General features: G+C 50.8%; 1 protein-coding gene across 1 annotated transcript in view; it reads left to right on the forward strand.

The window, feature by feature from the left end:
- Positions 1 to 19,225, forward strand: part of LOC145337677 (tau-tubulin kinase 1-like) — a 145,552-nt gene that overhangs the window by 28,432 nt on the left and 97,895 nt on the right. Inside the window, exons 4-7 of the mRNA XM_080182501.1 lie at positions 965 to 1,105; positions 1,420 to 1,524; positions 9,295 to 9,360; positions 15,317 to 15,409. Of these exons, the coding sequence (XP_080038627.1) occupies positions 965 to 1,105; positions 1,420 to 1,524; positions 9,295 to 9,360; positions 15,317 to 15,409 (405 nt within the window). The remainder of the gene's footprint in view (positions 1 to 964; positions 1,106 to 1,419; positions 1,525 to 9,294; positions 9,361 to 15,316; positions 15,410 to 19,225) is intronic.

The raw sequence follows: 19,225 nt of genomic DNA on the forward strand, positions 1-19,225 counted from the left end.
TTATTATTCCTGCCAAAGTGGATAACCTCACACTTGCTAACATTATACTCCATCTGCCAGGTCCTCGCCCACTCGCTCAGCCTTTCTAGATCCCTCTGCAGACTTTCCCCACCCTCCGCACAATTTGCTTTTCCACTCATCTTCGTGTCATCAGCAAATTTCGACACCCTACACTCGGCCCACTCCTCCAGATCATCTATATAAATGGTAAATAGCTGAGGCCCCAGCACCGATCCCTGCGGCACTCCACTAGTTATCAACCGCTAATCAGAATAGCAGCCTTTGATACCAACTCTCTGCCTCCTATTAGACAGCCAATCCTCTATCCACGCTAACACCTTATCCCCAACTCCATGCCCTCTAACCTTCTGAAGCAACCTTTTGTGCGGCACCTTATCAAACGCCTTTTGAAAATCGAGAAACACCACATCCACTGGTTCCCCTCTGTCTACCGCATAGAGGGATATGGGCCAAATGTGGGCAACTGGTATATGCTTAGGGGTTTAAACAAAAAGACAGCATGGACATGTTGGGCCAAATGGCCTGTTTCCATTCTGTAAACCTCTATGACCAGAATTGTACACAGTATTCCAAATACAGCCTGACCAAAGTCTTATACAGCTGCAACATGATTTTCCAATTCCTATGCTCAACGCCCTGACCGATGAAGGCCAGCATATCTTGACCACCTTGTCCAATTTCAGGGAACTGTGGATCTGCATGCCTAAATCCTTCTGTATGCTAATATTTCTAAGGGCTGAGCAATTTACTGAATAATTTCCTTCTGCAGTAGATCTTCCAAATCACATGATCTCTCATTTGTCCGGGTTAAATTCCATCTGCTATCTTTCGGCCCAGGTCTCCAGCTGATTTATATCCTGCTGTATCCTCTGACAATCTCCCTCACCATACACTTCTCCCCCAGTTTTTGTAACACTGGTCCTGACATTGCGATCTTTTCCAGGGCCGTAACCTAGCAGATCTGCGGCGAAGCCAGCCCAGAGGGACCTTCACAATGAGTACAACCTTGCGACTGGGCAAACAGATCCTGCAATCCATCGAAGCTATCCACTCTGTGGGTTTTCTGCATCGTGACATCAAACCGGTGAGTACAGTAACTGAGCTGCCCTGACTATGCCAGTGGCATCAGGGGAAGGAGCAGGTGAAAATTCTCACTCTCTAAGCTTCTGCTCTTTCTGCCACTCTGCATCTGTGTCTCACTCTCCATTCTCATCTCTGTGGTCTTTCCACTTGCCATCACCATTCACGCTGCAGGTTCTGGAAGTGAAAAGGAAGGGGTTATGGTGATGGGAAAGACATCAGTCAGTGGTAATTACAGCAATGTATCTCAGTGAACCCTTTCACCCACTCGCTCTTTCTCTTCTACCTCTACCCACACCCACCCCCTAAACCCAACAGTCCAACTTTGCAATGGGTCGTCTACCGTCCACCTACAGGAAGTGCTACATGTTGGACTTTGGTCTAGCTCGACAGTACACCAACACAAATGGAGAGGTGCGGCCGGTGAGTAACTGCACACAGGGCAAGAGCTACAGATCAGTACCCCAGCGAGGGTCAGTGTGTGGGGGATCTGTACCCCAATGAGGGTCAGTGTGTGTGGGGGTTCCATACCCCAGTGAGGGTCAGTGTGTGTGGGGGTTCCGTACCCCAATGAGGGTCAGTGTGTGTGGGGGGGTTCCGTACCCCAGCGAGGGTCAGTGTGTGTGGGGGTTCCGTACCCCAGCGAGGGTCAGTGTGTGTGTGGGGGTTCCGTACCCCAGCGAGGGTCAGTGTGTGTGTGGGACCCGTACCCCAGTGAGAGTCAGTGTGTGTGGGACCCGTACCCCAGTGAGAGTCAGTGTGTGTGGGACCTGTACCCCAGTGAGAGTCAGTGTGTGTGGGACCCGTACCCCAGTGAGAGTCAGTGTGTGTGGGACCCGTACCCCAGTGAGAGTCAGTGTGTGTGGGACCCGTACCCCAGTGAGAGTCAGTGTGTGTGGGACCCGTACCCCAGTGAGAGTCAGTGTGTGTGGGACCCGTACCCCAGTGAGAGTCAGTGTGTGTGGGACCCGTACCCCAGTGAGAGTCAGTGTGTGTGGGACCCGTACCCCAGTGAGAGTCAGTGTGTGTGGGGGTTCCGTACCCCAGTGAGAGTCAGTGTGTGTGGGGGTTCCGTACCCCAGTGAGGGTCAGTGTGTGTGGGGGTTCCGTACCCCAGCGAGGGTCAGTGTGTGTGGGGGTTCCGTACCCCAGCGAGGGTCAGTGTGTGTGGGGGTTCCGTACCCCAGCGAGGGTCAGTGTGTGTGGGGGTTCCGTACCCCAGCGACGGTCAGTGTGTGTGGGGGTTCCGTACCCGAGTGAGGGTCAGTGTGTGTGGGGGTTCCGTACCCCAGCGAGGGTCAGTGTGTGTGGGGGTTCCGTACCCCAGCGAGGGTCAGTGTGTGTGGGGGTTCCGTACCCCAGCGAGGGTCAGTGTGTGTGGGGGTTCCGTACCCCAGCGAGGGTCAGTGTGTGTGGGGGTTCCGTACCCCAGCGAGGGTCAGTGTGTGTGGGGGTCCTGTACCCCAGCGAGGGTCAGTGTGTGTGGGGGTCCCGTTGCCCAGTGAGGGTCAGTTTTTGAGCTGATATATGTTTCTGCCCTGATATTGTGTTAAGTTGAATATTTGTTAATGTTGAGCAGGGAAGCAGAACTCCCTGTGGAATGGTTTTGCTGTGGTGTTTTAATGACATGAGGGGCTGACTGCCTCGTGGATTATCTGTGCTGCACTCAGTACTGTGCCAGTCACACCCCATTGATTTTGCTTCCTGTCCTGTGTGCCCTTTGGCTGCCTCAAGGACAAGCTCGAGCCGAAAGAAAGCCCTGGAACCTGAGCTTCTCTTGGACACGGCTGTGCCACTTTCACCTATTTGTGCTGGATCGACACTTTCTGACATAGCCTGCTGGGTCCTCCCAAACCAGCCTGAGGCCACGCCACACTGAGGGTCAGCGCCGAGGGAGCGCCGCGCTGCCAGAGGGTCAGCGCCGAGGGAGCGCCGCGCTGCCAGAGGGTCAGCGCCGAGGGAGCGCCGCGCTGCCAGGGGGTCAGCGCCGAGGGAGCGCCGCGCTGCCAGGGGGTCAGCGCCGCGCTGCCAGGGGGTCAGCGCCGCGCTGCCAGGGGGTCAGCGCCGCGCTGCCAGGGGGTCAGCGCCGCGCTGCCAGGGGGTCAGCGCCGCGCTGCCAGGGGGTCAGCGCCGCGCTGCCAGGGGGTCAGCGCCGCGCTGCCAGGGGGTCAGCGCCGCGCTGCCAGGGGGTCAGCGCCGCGCTGCCAGGGGGTCAGCGCCGCGCTGCCAGGGGGTCAGCGCCGCGCTGCCAGGGGGTCAGCGCCGCGCTGCCAGGGGGTCAGCGCCGCGCTGCCAGGGGGTCAGCGCCGCGCTGCCAGGGGGTCAGCGCCGCGCTGCCAGGGGGTCAGCGCCGCGCTGCCAGGGGGTCAGCGCCGCGCTGCCAGGGGGTCAGCGCCGCGCTGCCAGGGGGTCAGCGCCGCGCTGCCAGGGGGTCAGCGCCGCGCTGCCAGGGGGTCAGCGCCGCGCTGCCAGGGGGTCAGCGCCGCGCTGCCAGGGGGTCAGCGCCGCGCTGCCAGGGGGTCAGCGCCGCGCTGCCAGGGGGTCAGCGCCGCGCTGCCAGGGGGTCAGCGCCGCGCTGCCAGGGGGTCAGCGCCGCGCTGCCAGGGGGTCAGCGCCGCGCTGCCGGTTGGGGTCGCTGGGTGGATTCCTCATTCTTGTGTTCCATCCAGAAGCTTATGTTTGCTGATCAGAACTCCTGCCCCTGCATGCTCTCATCATTACACAAAGTTAAACAGAGTTGTGAGTCCTCCATTTGTTCAGTTTCTGTTTTTTTTGTTATATTTGATTAGACTGGGGTCTCCTGTAAAGGTTACACCAGTAGGATGTATAGCCTAAAGGTTCATGGCTACACTGGGGGCGAGTTAGTGTACAAGGGTCACACTGGGCCTAGAGGTCTGGAGTGCGTTTGCTTCAATGCAAGGAGCGTAACGGGCAAGACAGATGAACTTAGGGCCTTAATGCTTACGCAGAACTCGGATGTGGTTGTAGTGATGGAGACTTGGTTAAAAGAAGGACAGGGCTGGCAGCTGGATACTCCAGGGTATAAGTGTTTTAGGCGAGACAGAGGAGGGGCTAAAGGAGGTGGGGGAATAGCGATATTAGTTAGGGAGCATATTACAGCAGTGCAGAGGGTGGATAATTTAGAGGGGTCATGTAACGAGTCACTGTGGGTGGAGCTCAGAAACAGGAAGGGCGCAGTCACTACGCTGGGGGTAAACTACAGGCCTCCCAACAGCCCACGGGAAGTGGAGGAATGGATATGTAAGGAGATTCTGGATAGGTGCAGAAAAAATAGGGTTGTTGTAGTGGGAGACTTTAATTTCCCTGGTATAGACTGGAAATCACTTGGGGCTGGGGGTCTAGATAGGGAGAAATTTATAAAACGTGTACAGGAAGGTTCTTTGGTACAGTATGTAGATAGTCCAACTAGAGAGGGGGCGATACTGGACCTAGTTCTGGGGAATGAGCCCGGTCAGGTCATCAAAGTTTCAGTAAGGGAACATGTGCAAATAGTGACCACAATCCTGTAAACTTTAGGATAGTAATGGAAAAGGATGAGTGTTGTCCTATGGGCAGGGTGCTGAATTGGGGGAAGGCTAACTATAGCCGGATTAGGCAGGATTTGGTGGCCGTTGATTGGGAGAGGCTGTTCGAGGGTAAATCCACATCTGGCATGTGGGAGTCTTTTAAGGAACAGTTGATGGGGCTGCAGGACAGGCATGTGCCTGTAAAAAAGGAAGGATAGGAAGGGTAGGATTCGAAAGCCGTGGATAACCAGGGAAATTGAGGGTCTAACCAAAAAGAAAAGAGAGGCGTACGTTAGGTCCAGGCAGCTAAAAATAGATGGAGCTCTGGAGGAATACACAGAGTAAGAAAGAACTCAAACGGGGAGTTAGAAGGGCAGAAAGGGGTCATGAAATGTTCTTGGCAGACAGGATTAACGTGAATCCCAAGGCATTTTATACATACGTTAGGAACAAGATGGTTGTCAAGGAAAGGATCGGACCTCTTGGGGACAAAGGAGGGGAATTATGCTTCGAGCCCAAGGGAATAGGGGAGATCCTAAATGAATCCTTTGCTTCAGTATTCACAAAGGAGAGGGACGTGTTGACTGGGAGTGTCTCAGAGGGAGGTGTTGACCTGTTAGAGAAAATCTCCATTACAAGGGAGGAAGTGTTAGGTTTTTTAGGGAACATTAAAATTGACAAATTCCCAGGGCCTGATGGCATCTATCCTAGACTGCTCAGGGAGACAAGATGAAATTGCTGGGCCTCTGACGGAAATCTTTGTCCCTACATTGGACACAGGTGAGGTCCCAGAGGATTGGAGGATAGCAAATGTGGTCCTGTTATTTAAGAAGAGTAGCAAGGATAACCTGGGTAATTATAGGCCGGTGAGTTTGATGTCTGTGGTAGGAAAATTGTTGGAGAAGATTTTTCGGATATATGCACATTTAGAATGGAATAATCCCATTAGCGATAGACAGCATGGCTTTGTACGAGGAAGGTCGTGCCTCACAAACTTGGTTGAGTTTTTTGAGGAGATGACAAAAACAATTGATGAGGGAAATGTCGTGGATGTTGTCTATATGGATTTTAGTAAAGCATTTGGCAAAGTCCCTCATGGCAGGTTGGTGCACAAGATTAAATCTCACGGGATAAAAGGTGAGCCAGCTAGATGGGTGAAGAACTGGCTTGGCCACAGGAGACAGAGGGTAGCAGTGGAGGGGTCTTTTTCCAGCTGGAGGTCTGTGACCAATGGTGTTCCGCGGGGCTCTGTACTGGGACCTCTGCTGTTTGATATATATAAATGATTTGGAAGAAGGTGTAACTGGTGTGATCAGTAAGTTTGTGGACGACACAAAGATTGCTGGACTTGCGGATAGTGACAAACATTGTCAGAATACAGCAGAATATAGATAGGCTGGAAAATTGGGCAGAGAAATGGCTGATGGAATTTAATCCAGATAAATGCGAGGTGATGCATTTTGGTAAATCTAATGCAGGGGGGAGCTATACAATAAATGGCAGAACCATCAGGAGTATAGAGACACAGAGGGACCTAGGCGTACAAGTCCACAGATCCTTGAAGGTGGTGAAGAAGGCGTATGGTATGCTTGCCTTTATAGGATGGGGCATGGAGTATAAAAGTTGGCGTCTGATGTTGCAGTTATATAAACGTTGGTTCAGCCACATTTGCAATACTGCGTCCAGTTCTGGTCGCTACACTACCAGAAGGACGTGGAGGCTTTAGAGAGAGTGCAGAGAAGGTTTACCAGGATGTTGCCTGGTATGGAGGGTCTTAGCTATGAGGAGAGATTGGGTAAACTGGGGTTGTTCTCCCTGGAAAGACGGAGAATGAGGGGAGACCTAATAGAGGTGAATAAAATTATGAAGTGTACAGATAGGGTGAATAGTGGGAAGCTTTTTCCCAGGTCGGAGGTGACGAACATGAGGGGTCACAGGTTCAAGGTTAAGGGGGCAAGGTTCAACACAGATGTCAGGGGGCTGTATTTTACACAGGGGGTGGTGGGGGCCTGGAATGCGCTGCCAAGCAGGGTGGTGGAGGCGGACAGGCTGGGATCATTTTAAGTCTCGTCTAGATAGCCACATGAACAGACTGGGAATGGAGGGATACAAACAAATGATCTAGTTGGGCGCATGAGCGACACAGGCTTGGAGGGCCAAAGGGCCTGTTTCCTGTGCTGCAGTTTTTTTTGTTCTTTGGCGGTTAGCGTCAGTGTGCAGGGGCCACCCTGGGGGTGAGTGTCAGTGTGCAGGGGCCACCCTGGGGGTGAGCGTCAGTGTGCAGGGGCCACCCTGGGGGTGAGCGTCAGTGTGCAGGGGCCACCCTGGGGGTGAGCGTCAGTGTGCAGGGGCCACCCTGGGGGTGAGCGTCAGTGTGCAGGGGCCACCCTGGGGGTGAGCGTCAGTGTGCAGGGGCCACCCTGGGGGTGAGCGTCAGTGTGCAGGGGCCACCCTGGGGGTGAGCGTCAGTGTGCAGGGGCCACCCTGGGGGTGAGCGTCAGTGTGCAGGGGCCACCCTGGGGGTGAGCGTCAGTGTGCAGGGGCCACCCTGGGGGTGAGCGTCAGTGTGCAGGGGCCACCCTGGGGGTGAGCGTCAGTGTGCAGGGGCCACCCTGGGGGTGAGCGTCAGTGTGCAGGGGCCACCCTGGGGGTGAGCGTCAGTGTGCAGGGGCCACCCTGGGGGTGAGCGTCAGTGTGCAGGGGCCACCCTGGGGGTGAGCGTCAGTGTGCAGGGGCCACCCTGGGGGTGAGCGTCAGTGTGCAGGGGCCACCCTGGGGGTGAGCGTCAGTGTGCAGGGGCCACCCTGGGGGTGAGCGTCAGTGTGCAGGGGCCACCCTGGGGGTGAGCGTCAGTGTGCAGGGGCCACCCTGGGGGTGAGCGTCAGTGTGCAGGGGCCACCCTGGGGGTGAGCGTCAGTGTGCAGGGGCCACCCTGGGGGTGAGCGTCAGTGTGCAGGGGCCACCCTGGGGGTGAGCGTCAGTGTGCAGGGGCCACCCTGGGGGTGAGCGTCAGTGTGCAGGGGCCACCCTGGGGGTGAGCGTCAGTGTGCAGGGGCCACCCTGGGGGTGAGCGTCAGTGTGCAGGGGCCACCCTGGGGGTGAGCGTCAGTGTGCAGGGGCCACCCTGGGGGTGAGCGTCAGTGTGCAGGGGCCACCCTGGGGGTGAGCGTCAGTGTGCAGGGGCCACCCTGGGGGTGAGCGTCAGTGTGCAGGGGCCACCCTGGGGGTGAGCGTCAGTGTGCAGGGGCCACCCTGGGGGTGAGCGTCAGTGTGCAGGGGCCACCCTGGGGGTGAGCGTCAGTGTGTAGGGGCCACCCTGGGGGTGAGCGTCAGTGTGCAGGGGCCACCCTGGGGGTGAGCGTCAGTGTGCAGGGGCCACCCTGGGGGTGAGTGTCAGTGTGTAGGGGCCACCCTGGGGGTGAGCGCCAGTGTGCAGGGGCCACCCTGGGGGTGAGCGCCAGTGTGTAGGGGCCACCCTGGGGGTGAGCGCCAGTGTGCAGGGGCCACCCTGGGGGTGAGTGTCAGTGTGCAGGGGCCACCCTGGGGGTGAGTGTCAGTGTGTAGGGGCCACCCTGGGGGTGAGCGCCAGTGTGCAGGGGCCACCCTGGGGGTGAATCTGGGGATTAATATCCGTACGTTCGGCAGGGGCCGGGTCAATGTGCGTAGGCTCAGCAGGGATTGGTGGGTGATTTAAGGACTGGAATGGATCAGTGATAATGAGCTCCGTACGGGAGACCCCTGTATTGAGATTTAATTTTCCTTTGCCTTTTATTTTCGCCTGTCTGCTGTAATTTGCCCTTGTTGGAACCTTGAGATGAGAATTGATGAGATGGTGAGAATTTCAAAACGTCTGCTCACTTTGCTTCTTATCGCTGAGAGAGATCCGAGGTTGGGGAAAGCAGCTCATTGTCCTCGGCCGGCTGGGGTCAGCCAGCTGCCTTCTGAGCGGAGAGGCCTGGGCCATCTACTTTGACTTGTGTTGGGGAATGCTAATGTGATCCTGCCTTGGAGTGGTCTGGGGTGGTCTTGCATTGAAACTCAAAGCAGGAATAGGCCATTTGGCCTTTTCAAGCCTGCTGCGCCATTCATTTCAATATGCTGATTTCCCCCCCTCCCCCCCCCCCAATATCCCTTCAACCCTTTAGCCCCAAGAGTTCTATCTAATTTCTTGAAATCACACAATTTTTGGCCTCCAGGTTTGCCCCTTATTCTCAAACTATGACCCCTAGTTCTCCCCCACCATCAGGAACGTTCTTTTTGAATCTACCCTGTCTAACTCTGTTAGAATTTTATAAGTTTCTATGGGATCCCCTCTCACTCTTCTAAACTCCAGTGAATATAATCTTAACACTTAGTCTCTCCTCATATGACAGACCTGCCATCCCAGGAATCAGCCTGGTAAACCTTCACTGTGCTCCCTCTATAGCAAGGAACATCCTTCCTCAGATAAGGAGACCAAAACTGTACACAATATTCCAGGTGTGGCCTCACCAACGCCCTGTACGATTGCAGTAAAACATCCCTATCCCTATACTCAAATCCCCTCGCTATGAAGGCCAACATACCATTTGCTGCCTTTTCTGACTGCTGTATCTGCACTCGGCAGGACCTGGATGGCGGCCTTCTGTATTTGTCGTGTTACACTGACTCTTGTTTTTTTTTGTAGCCTCGAGCTGTGGCTGGATTCCGAGGGACCGTTCGTTACGCATCCGTCAATGCCCATAAAAACCGAGTAAGGGAACTGGTTAAAGCTTTCCTGGGGAGAGTGGGATGGAGCAAGGAGACACAGCAGGTCTGAATCCCCAAGGCAGCAATGCAGGGAGAGTAGGGCTTAGTGCTGGAAGGTAGGACATGGTGCTCCACACAGGGAGAGACTCTGACATCAGCAGAAACAATCTGGACTCGGAAATCAGGAATCCAGTTTGAGAGTTGGTGAATGCTTCCTGGTTGTGGAATGATGTGTTTACAGAGGGGGAGTGTGATAACATTCAGGAAGACTTTTAACATTGAAGAAAAACTTGGACAGGTACATGGATGAGAGGGGTGTGGAGGGATAAGGTCCAAGTGCAGGTCAGTGGGACTAGGCAGAAAAATGGTTCGGCACAGACAAGAAGGGGCAAAAGGCCTGTTTCTGAGCTGTAATTTTCTATGGTTGTATAAGATGAAGAAAACCTCTAAAACATTTTATTAAGAGCAAGAGGATTAGCAGGGAAAGAGTGGGGCCCATTCGAGACCAAATAGGTAATCTGTTCATGGAGCCAGAGGATGTGCGCAAGCTCTTAAATGAATATTTTTCATCTGTACTCACAAAAGAGAAAGATATTGTAGCGGGAGATTTTGGTTGGGATAGTAAGATTCTAGAGCGCACTAAGATTAATAGAGAGGAGGAATTAGATGTTTTAGCGGGCATAAGGGTGTATAAATCCCCAGAGCCTGATGAAATGTATCACGTCTCGCTGAGTATCCGCCTCTCAATTTACACCCATTCCAGTAATAATCTGTCTTCCTATTATTGCTCCCAAAGTGGATAACCTCTCATTTATCCACATTATACTGCATCTGCCATGCAGATACCCACACACTCAGCCTGTCCAAATCACACTGAAACATCTCTGCATCCTCCTCACAGCTCACCGTCCCACCCAACTTTGTATCATCTGCAAATTTAGAGATAAGACATGCAGTTCCCTCTTCCAAATCATTCATATATCATGTCAACAGTTAGGGTCTGAGCACAGATCCTTGCGGAACATAAGAACATAAGAAATAGGAGCAGGAGTAGGCCATCTAGCCCTTCGAGCCTGCCCCGCCATTCAATAAGATCATGGCTGATCTGTCGCTGCTCAGTTCCACTTTCCCGCTTTCTCCCCATAACCCTTAATCCCCTCTCTTATCAAAAACCCATCAACCCGCGTCTTAAAAATATTTAGTGAGGCAGCCTCCACCACTTCAACGGGCAGAGAATTCCAGAGATTCACCACCCTTTGAGTGAAGAAGTTCCTCCTCATTCACTGACCGCCAATCAGAAAAAGACCCATTTATGCCAATGCTTTGCTTCCTGCCTGCTAACCAGCTTTCTATCCATCTCAAGACATTACCTGCAATCCCATGTGCTTTAACTTTACACAGTAGTCTGTTATGTGAGACGTTGTTTGAAAGCCTTCTGAAAGTTTAAATAAACCACATCCACTGGTTCTCCTTGATCAACTCTATTCGTTACATCCTCAAAGAATTCCAATAGATCCCTCAAGCATGATTTCCCTTTTGTAAATCCATGCTGACTTTGTCTGATTATCCCACTGCCTTCCAAATGTTGAGTTATGAAATCCTTGATAATGGAGCAACTTCCCCAGTGCTGACGTTAGGCTCACTGGTCTATAGTTCCCTGTTTTCTCTCTACCTCCCTTTTTCAACAGCAGGCTGATATTAGCTACCCTCCAAACTGTAGGAACCAGTCCAAAGAATTGTGGAAAATAACCACCAATGGATCTAGTATTTCCAGGGCCACTTCCTGAAGTACTCTGGGATGAAGATTATCAGGACCTGGAGATTTATCCACCTTTAATCCCATCAATTTCCCCAAAACCATTTCTCTATTAATGCTGATTTCCTTCAGCTCCTCACTAAAACAGGTTTCTCTCAGCACTCCTGGTACATTATTCATGTCTTCCTTTGTGAAGACTGAAGCAAAGTACAAATTTAATTCAGCATTTATTTATTCCCCATTATGAATTCTCCCGTTTGTGACTGTAAGGGGCCTACATTTTTTTTACATATAGAAACTGTTAAGCCAGTTATTATGTTCCCCACTTGCTTACTTTCATAGTCTGTTTTCCTGTTAATTAATCCCTTGGTCCCCCTTTGTTGAATTTTAAACTGCTCCCAATCCTCAGGCCTATTGCTTTTTCTTGCCAGTTTTTATGCTTCTTGAATCTGATACTCTCTCTAATCCCCCTTGTAAACCATGGTTTGGCCACAACTCCCTGACAGCGCAGAGTTGCTGAACAGAGACTGATAGCCAAGTTCCGCACACATGAGGACGGTCTCAACAGGGATCTTGGGTTCATGTCGCACTATCTGTAACCCCCGTAACTTGCCTAGGTTTGCAAAACCTCACTTACTGTACTGTCTGGAGACAATATCCATCTCTGTAACCTGTGATCAGTGCTCCTTCCACACACATTGTCGGCCACTTCAGGACTTGAACAGCAGGTTAGGTGTAAAGATTCGCATTCTAATCAGTAATCTGTAAACTGTCTGTGCTTTATATGCTCTGTCTGAGGCCAGAACTCTCCATTCACCTGACGAAGGGGCTAACCCCGAAAGCTTGTGAGTTTACTATCAAATAAATCGGTTGGACTAAAACCTGGTGTTGTCAGACTTTTTACTACGCTGGCACCAAACAGGAATAAACAACTTCTGGAATTCACTTATTCACCCTTTAAATGCCTGCCATTGGCTGTCTACTGCTTTTCCTTTCAGTAATGTTTCCCAGCCCACCATGGCCAGTTCATGCCTTACATCATCACAGTTCCCTTTACTGAGATTCAGGACCCTAGTCTCAGAATCAACTACATCACTGTCCGTCTCGACGAAGAATTCTACCATATTATGGTCACTCGTCCCCAAAGGTTCTCTCTCAACTAGATTGCCAACTCATCCTTTCGCATGGCACAATACCCAGTCCAAGATGGTCTGCTCCTTATTAGTTCCTCAACGTATTGCTCCAGAAAACCATCCTGTGTACACTCCCCAAATTCCTCCTCTATTAAACATAGAACATTACAGCACAGTACAGGCCCTTCGGCCCTCAATGTCGTGCCAAGCTATGTCCAATCCCAAGATCAAGCTACCCCACTCCCTATCATTCTGGAGTGCTCCATGTGCCTATCCTATAACTGCTTGAAAGGTCCTAAAGTGTCCGACTCCACTATCACAGCAGGTAGTCTATTCCACACCCCAACCACTCTGAGTGAAGAATCTACTCTGACATACAAGATGTCATGTTGTGGATATGCCGGCATTGGACTGGGGTAAACGCAGTAAAAAGTCTGACAACGGTTTAAGTCCAACCGATTTATTTGATAGTTTTCGCTGGAAAGAAGGCGGCTAAGAGGGGATCTTATTGAAACATATAAGATGATTAGAGGTTTAGATAGGGTGGATAGTGATGGCCTTTTTCCTCTGATGGAGAAATCTAGCACGAGGGGGCATGGCTTTAAATTAAGGGGGGGGTAGTTATAGGACGGATGTCAGGGGTAGGTTCTTTACCCAGAGGGTGGTGAGGGATTGGAATGCCCTGCCTGCTGCAGTTGTAAATGCGCCTAGTTTGGGGGCGTTTAAGAGATCCGTGGATAGGTTTATGGACGAAAAGGGATTGGTTTAGGTTAGTGGGTCATTGTTTTGTAACTGGTCGGCGCAACATCGTGGGCCGAAGGGCCTGTTCTGCGCTGTAATGTTCTATGTTAAACTCACTAGCTTTCGAGGTTACCCTCTTCGTCAGGTGAAATGACTTCACAAGATGATCAGAGGATTAGATAGGGTGGACAGTGAGAGCCTTTTCCCTTGGATGATGATGGCCAACACGAGGGGACATAGCTTTAAATTGAGGGGTGGTAATTATAGGACGGATGTCAGAGGTAGGTTCTTTACTCGGAGGGTAGTAAGGGCGTGGAATGCCCTGCCTGCAGCAGTTGTGGACTCGCCAACTTTAAGGGCATTCATATGGTGATTAGGTAGGCATATGAATAACATTGGAATAGTTTAGGTTAGAGGGTCATTATATTGGTTCCACTGGTTGGCGCAACATTGAGGGTTGAAGGGCCTGTACTGCGCTGTTACGTTCTATGTTCAGGTTTTTCAAAATTGCTAATACATCTTCCCTCAGAACATCTACCTCCTCCATCCTACCAGCCTGTATCACACTCTCATCCTCAAACACATGGCCCCTCTCCTTAGTGAGCACTGAAGAAAAGTATTCATTCAACGTTTCACCTGTTTCTTCTGACTCCATGCACAGGTTCCCACTACTATCCTTGACTGGCCCTAACCTCACCCTGGTCATTCTTTTATTTCTCACACAAGAGTAAAAAGCCTTGGGGTTTTCTTTTATCTGATGCACCAAGGACTTCTCATGGCCCCTCCTAGCTCTCCTAAGCCCTTTCTTTAACACATTCCTAGCTACCTTCTAACCCTCAAGCGACCCAGCTGAACCTTGTTTTTTCATCCTTACATACGCTTCCTTTTTCCTCTTGACAAGACATTCAATCTCCTTTGTTCCCTCACTCGGCCATTTCCTCCCTGCCTGACAGGGACATACCTATCAAGGACCCACAGTATTAGTTCCCTTGAAATTCCTCCACTATTGTACTCTGATTAATTTGACTCTTCCGATCTATGTGCAGATTGAAGTCATCCATAATCACGGATATTCCTTCAACACATGTATCTCTGATTTCCGGTCTAATACTTTTCCCACCATTACCACAGCAGTTTGGGGGTCTGTAGACCATCCCCACCAATGTTTTTTGCCCCTTGTTATTTCTTAACTTGACCCATACAGATTTCATATTACCTATGCTAATACCTTTCCTCTATCGTATCAATATCATCTTTAATCAACAATGCAACTCCACCACCTTTTCCTTTCCATCTGTCCTTCCTAAACACCGAATAACCCTCAATATTTTGTTTCCATCCTTGCTCACCTTCACCTACACCTGGGAGATTTCTTGTATTTTCCTCAGTTAAAACAGACACAAAGTAATCATTTAGCTTCTCTGCCATTTCCCTATTCCCCATTATAAATTGTCCTGACTTTGGCTGTAATGGACCCACATTTAACTTGGCCAAATGCTTCTTTTTACATCCCTGTGGAAGCTTTTACAGTTTTTGCTAGTTTAGATTCATATCCTGTTTTCCCTTTCTTCAGTTTCTTGGTCCTCCTTTGCTTTATTCCAATCCTCAGATTTACTATTTCTGGCAACTTTAATCTTATACAATCCACAACAATGTTAACCATGATCAACTGACTATACTTTTGAGTCTTTGATTTGAAGGAGTGTATAGTTATTGCAAACTATGTATTCATGGTTTTAATTGAGTAGATACAGAGAGAATGTTTCCTCCTGTGGGGAAGAGTAAAACCAGAAGCTGGCAATATGAGATAATCACCAAGAAATCCAACTGGGAATTCAAAAGGAGCATCTTTACCCAGAGAGTGATGTGTGTGTGGAACTCACTCCCACAGGGTAAAAAGCAAATTACTACCGCTGCTGGAATCTAAAACCAAAAGAGAAAATGCTGGAAAATCTCAGCTTTGACAAAGGGTCATCTGGAGTCAAAACATCAGCTCTTTTCTCTCCTACAGTTACTGCCAGACCCGCTGAGATTTTCCAGCATTTTCTCTTTTGGTTTCACTTTCATTGGGGGTGAGAGAGGTGAACATGGAGGATGGGAGGGATAGAATGTGGTTTAAAAAAAGAGGGGAGCAGATTAAAGGGAGTATAAACACCAGCCTGGCACAACTGTGCTGCCTGGCATTAAAAGGGAATAGAATAAAAATTGTGGAGGACAAGATGACATGAGAGTGATAGGGAGCTGACTGGTTTAGGGCAGAGGGAGAGGGACAGAGTCAGGCACGATTACAGCCTGTGGTAATGATCACTTGTCACATTTCCAATCTGCAGGAGATGGGGCGACACGATGATCTCTGGTCACTTTTCTACATGTTGGTGGAGTTTGCGGTTGGTCAGTTACCATGGAGAAAAATAAAAGACAAGGTAAGTGATCCCCCAGGAGAGAGAGGGGCGCTGTCGGTGATCCCCCAGGAGAGAGAGGGGCGCTGTCGGTGATCCCCCAGGAGAGAGAGGGGCGCTGTCGGTGATCCCCCAGGAGAGAGGGGCGCTGTCGGTGATCCCCCAGGAGAGAGAGGGGCGCTGTCGGTGATCCCCCAGGAGAGAGAGGGGCGCTGTCGGTGATCCCCCAGGAGAGAGAGGGGCGCTGTCGGTGATCCCCCAGGAGAGAGAGGGGCGCTGTCGGTGATCCCCCAGGAGAGAGAGGGGCGCTGTCGGTGATCCCCCAGGAGAGAGAGGGGCGCTGTCGGTGATCCCCCAGGAGAGAGAGGGGCGCTGTCGGTGATCCCCCAGGAGAGAGAGGGGCGCTGTCGGTGATCCCCCAGGAGAGAGAGGGGCGCTGTCGGTGATCCCCCAGGAGAGAGAGGGGCGCTGTCGGTGATCCCCCAGGAGAGAGAGGGGCGCTGTCGGTGATCCCCCAGGAGAGAGAGGGGCGCTGTCGGTGATCCCCCAGGAGAGAGAGGGGCGCTGTCGGTGATCCCCCAGGAGAGAGGGGCGCTGTCGGTGATCCCCCAGGAGAGAGGGGCGCTGTCGGTGATCCCCCAGGAGAGAGGGGCGCTGTCGGTGATCCCCCAGGAGAGAGGGGCGCTGTCGGTGATCCCCCAAATCTAGAAAAGGGTATAAGAACTAGGAGCAGGAGTAGGCCATTCGGTCCCTCGAGCCTGCCCCGCCATTCAGTAAGATCATGGCTGATCCTTTTGTGGACTCAGCTCCACTTACCGGCTGTTCACCATAACCCTTAATTCCTTTTCTGTTCAAAAATCTACCTGTCCTTGTCTTAAAAACATTCAGTGAGGGAGCCTCAACTGGACAGAGAATTCCACAGATTCACAACCCTTTGTGTGAAAAAGCTCCTCCTCAACTCAGTCCTAAATCTGCTCCCCTTATTTTGAGGCCATGCCCCCTAGTTCTAGTTTCACCCGCCAGTGGAAATAACTTCCCTGCTTCTATCTTATCGATTCCCTTCATAATCTTATATGTTTCTATAAGATCTCCCCTCATCCTTCTGAATTCCAATGCGTAAAGCCCCAGTCTACTCAGTCTATCCTTATAAGCCAATCCTCTCAACTCCAGAATCAACCTAGTGAATCTCCTCTGCACCCCCTCCAGTGTCAGTATATCCTTTCCCAATAAGGAGACCAAAACTGTACACAGTATATGATCCCCCAAATCAGGAACAAGGTATATGACCCCTCAACTCAGGAGAAAGGTATATGATTCCCCCAAGTCAGGAGAAAGATATATGACCCCATCCCCAAATCAGGAATAAGGTATATGACCTCCCCACAAAAAAAATCAGGAACAAGATATATGGCCCCCCAAATCAGGAGTAAAGTATATGATTCCCTCCCCCAAATCAGGAACAAGGTATATGATCTCCCAAAAACAGGAATAAGGCATATAATCTCCCTCCCAAACTAGGAACAAGGTATATGATCCCCCAAATCAGGGACAAGGTATATAATCCCTCAAATCGGAACAAGGTGTATCACCCTTCCCCCTCCAAATCAGGGATAAGGTATATGACCCCCCCCGCCCCCCAAAATCAGGAACAAGGTCTATGATCCCCCAATCAGGAATAAGGTTTATGATCCCCCAAATCAGGAACAAGATGTAAACCACCAGGGGAATGCAAACCAAAGCAAAGGTGAATTATCTAAAGGGGAACCAGAGACTAGGGCCAGTAAGACTCAGAGAAACAGCAGGCAGGGTGGGATTGCTAATCAGAGAGGGTCTGGTGGACTGAAGGGCATCTGTTTCAATGCAAGAAATGTAACAGGTAAGGCAGACGAATTTAGAGCTTGGATTAGTACTCAGAACTACGATGCTGCTGCCATTACAGAGACTTGGTTAAGGGAAGGACAGGATTGGCAGTTTAACATTCCAGGATACAGATGTTTCAGACGGGATAGAGGGGGATGTAAAAGGGGTGAGGGAGTTACACTACTGGTTAAGGAGAATATCACAGCTGTAATCCGGGAGGACACCTCGGAGGGTTCACACAGCGAGGCAATACGAGTAGAGCTCAGGAATAGGAAAGGTGTACTCACAATGTTGGGGGTTTACTATAGGCCACCCAACAGCCAGCAGGAGATTGAGGAACTGATGTTTAGGCAGATTTTGGCAAAGCGTAAAAGTAACAGGGTTGTTGTGGGAGATTTTAACTTCCCCTATATTGACTGGGAGTCACTTAGTGCTGGTGACGTGGATGGGACAGAGTTTCTAAGGAGCATCCACGAGGGCTTCCTGAAACAGTTGGTAGATAGTCCAACTAGGGAAGGGGCCCATACTGGACGTGGTATTGGGGAATGAACCCGGCCAGGTGGTCGATGTTTCAGGAGGGGAGCAGTTCAGGAACAGTGACCACAATTCAGCAAGCGTTATGGTACTGATGGATAAAGATAAGTGTAGTCCTCAAGTTAAGGTGCTAAACTGGGGGAAGGCTAATCACAACAATATTAGACAGGAACTGAAGAATGGAGATTGGGGGCAGATGTTTGAGGGCAAATCAACATCTGGCATATGGGAGGCGTTCGTGTAAGATGATAGGGATTCAGGACTGGCACATTCCTGTAAGGATGAAGGATAAGTATGGCAAGTTTTGGGAACCCTGGATAACGTGAGATATTGTGAGCCTAGTCAAAGAGAAAAAGGAAGCATTTGTCAAAGCTAGGAGGCTGGGGACACAGGAAGCAAGTGTGGAATACAAGGAAAGTAGAAAGAAACTTAAGCAAGGAGTAAGGAGGGCTAAAAGGGGTCATGAGAAAGCATTGGCCAGCAGGATTAAGGAAAATTCCAAGGCTTTTTAACACATAAAGAGCAAGAGGGTAGCCAGGGAAAGGGTTGGCCCACTAAAGGACAAGGGAGGGAATCTATGCTTGGAGTAGAGGAAACGGGCGAGATATTAAATGAATACTTTGTGTCAATGTTCACCAAAGAGAAGGACTTGGAGGTTGATGAGTCTGGGAAAGGATGTGTAGATAGTTTGAGTCATGTTGAGATTAAAAAGGAGGTGGTGTTGGGGTTCTTGAGAAACATTAAGCTAGACAAGTCCCCAGGAGATATACCCCAGAATACTGAAAGAGGCAAGGGAGGAAATAGCTGGGGTCTTGAGAGAAATCTTTGTTTCACTGGCTACAGGGGAGGTCCCAGAGGATTGGAGAATAGAACATAAGAACATAAGAAATAGGAGCAGGAGTAGGCCATCTAGCCCCTCGAGCCTGCCCCGCCATTCAATAAGATCATGGCTGATCTGTTGTGTCTCAGTTCCACATTCCCGCCCTCTCCCCATAACCCTTAATCCCCTCTCTTATCAAAAACCCATCAACCCGCGTCTTAAAAATATTTAGCGAGGTAGCCTCCACCACTTCAACGGGCAGAGAATTCCAGAGATTCACCACCCTTTGAGTGAAGATGTTCCTCCTCAACTCCGTTCTAAACCGCCCCCCCTTTATCTTGAGGCTGTGCCCTCTAGGCCTACTGTCCTTTCTGAGCGGGAAGAGCCTCTCCACCTCTATCCTATCCATCCCATTCATCATCTTATAAGTCTCAATGAGATCTCCCCTCATTCTTCTAAACTCTAACGAGTACAAGCCTAATTTATTCAGCCTCTCCTCATAGTTCAACCCCCTCAACTCCGGTATCAGCCTAGTAAACCTCCTCTGCACTCCCTCCAAGGCCAAAATATCCTTGCGTAAGTGCGGCGACCAAAACTGCACACAGTACTCCAGCTGCGGCCTCACC

The sequence above is a fragment of the Carcharhinus amblyrhynchos genome, unplaced genomic scaffold, assembly GCF_965287045.1.
Source record: "Carcharhinus amblyrhynchos unplaced genomic scaffold, sCarAmb.v2.hapA scaffold_58, whole genome shotgun sequence".
Taxonomy (NCBI): Eukaryota; Metazoa; Chordata; class Chondrichthyes; order Carcharhiniformes; family Carcharhinidae; genus Carcharhinus; species Carcharhinus amblyrhynchos.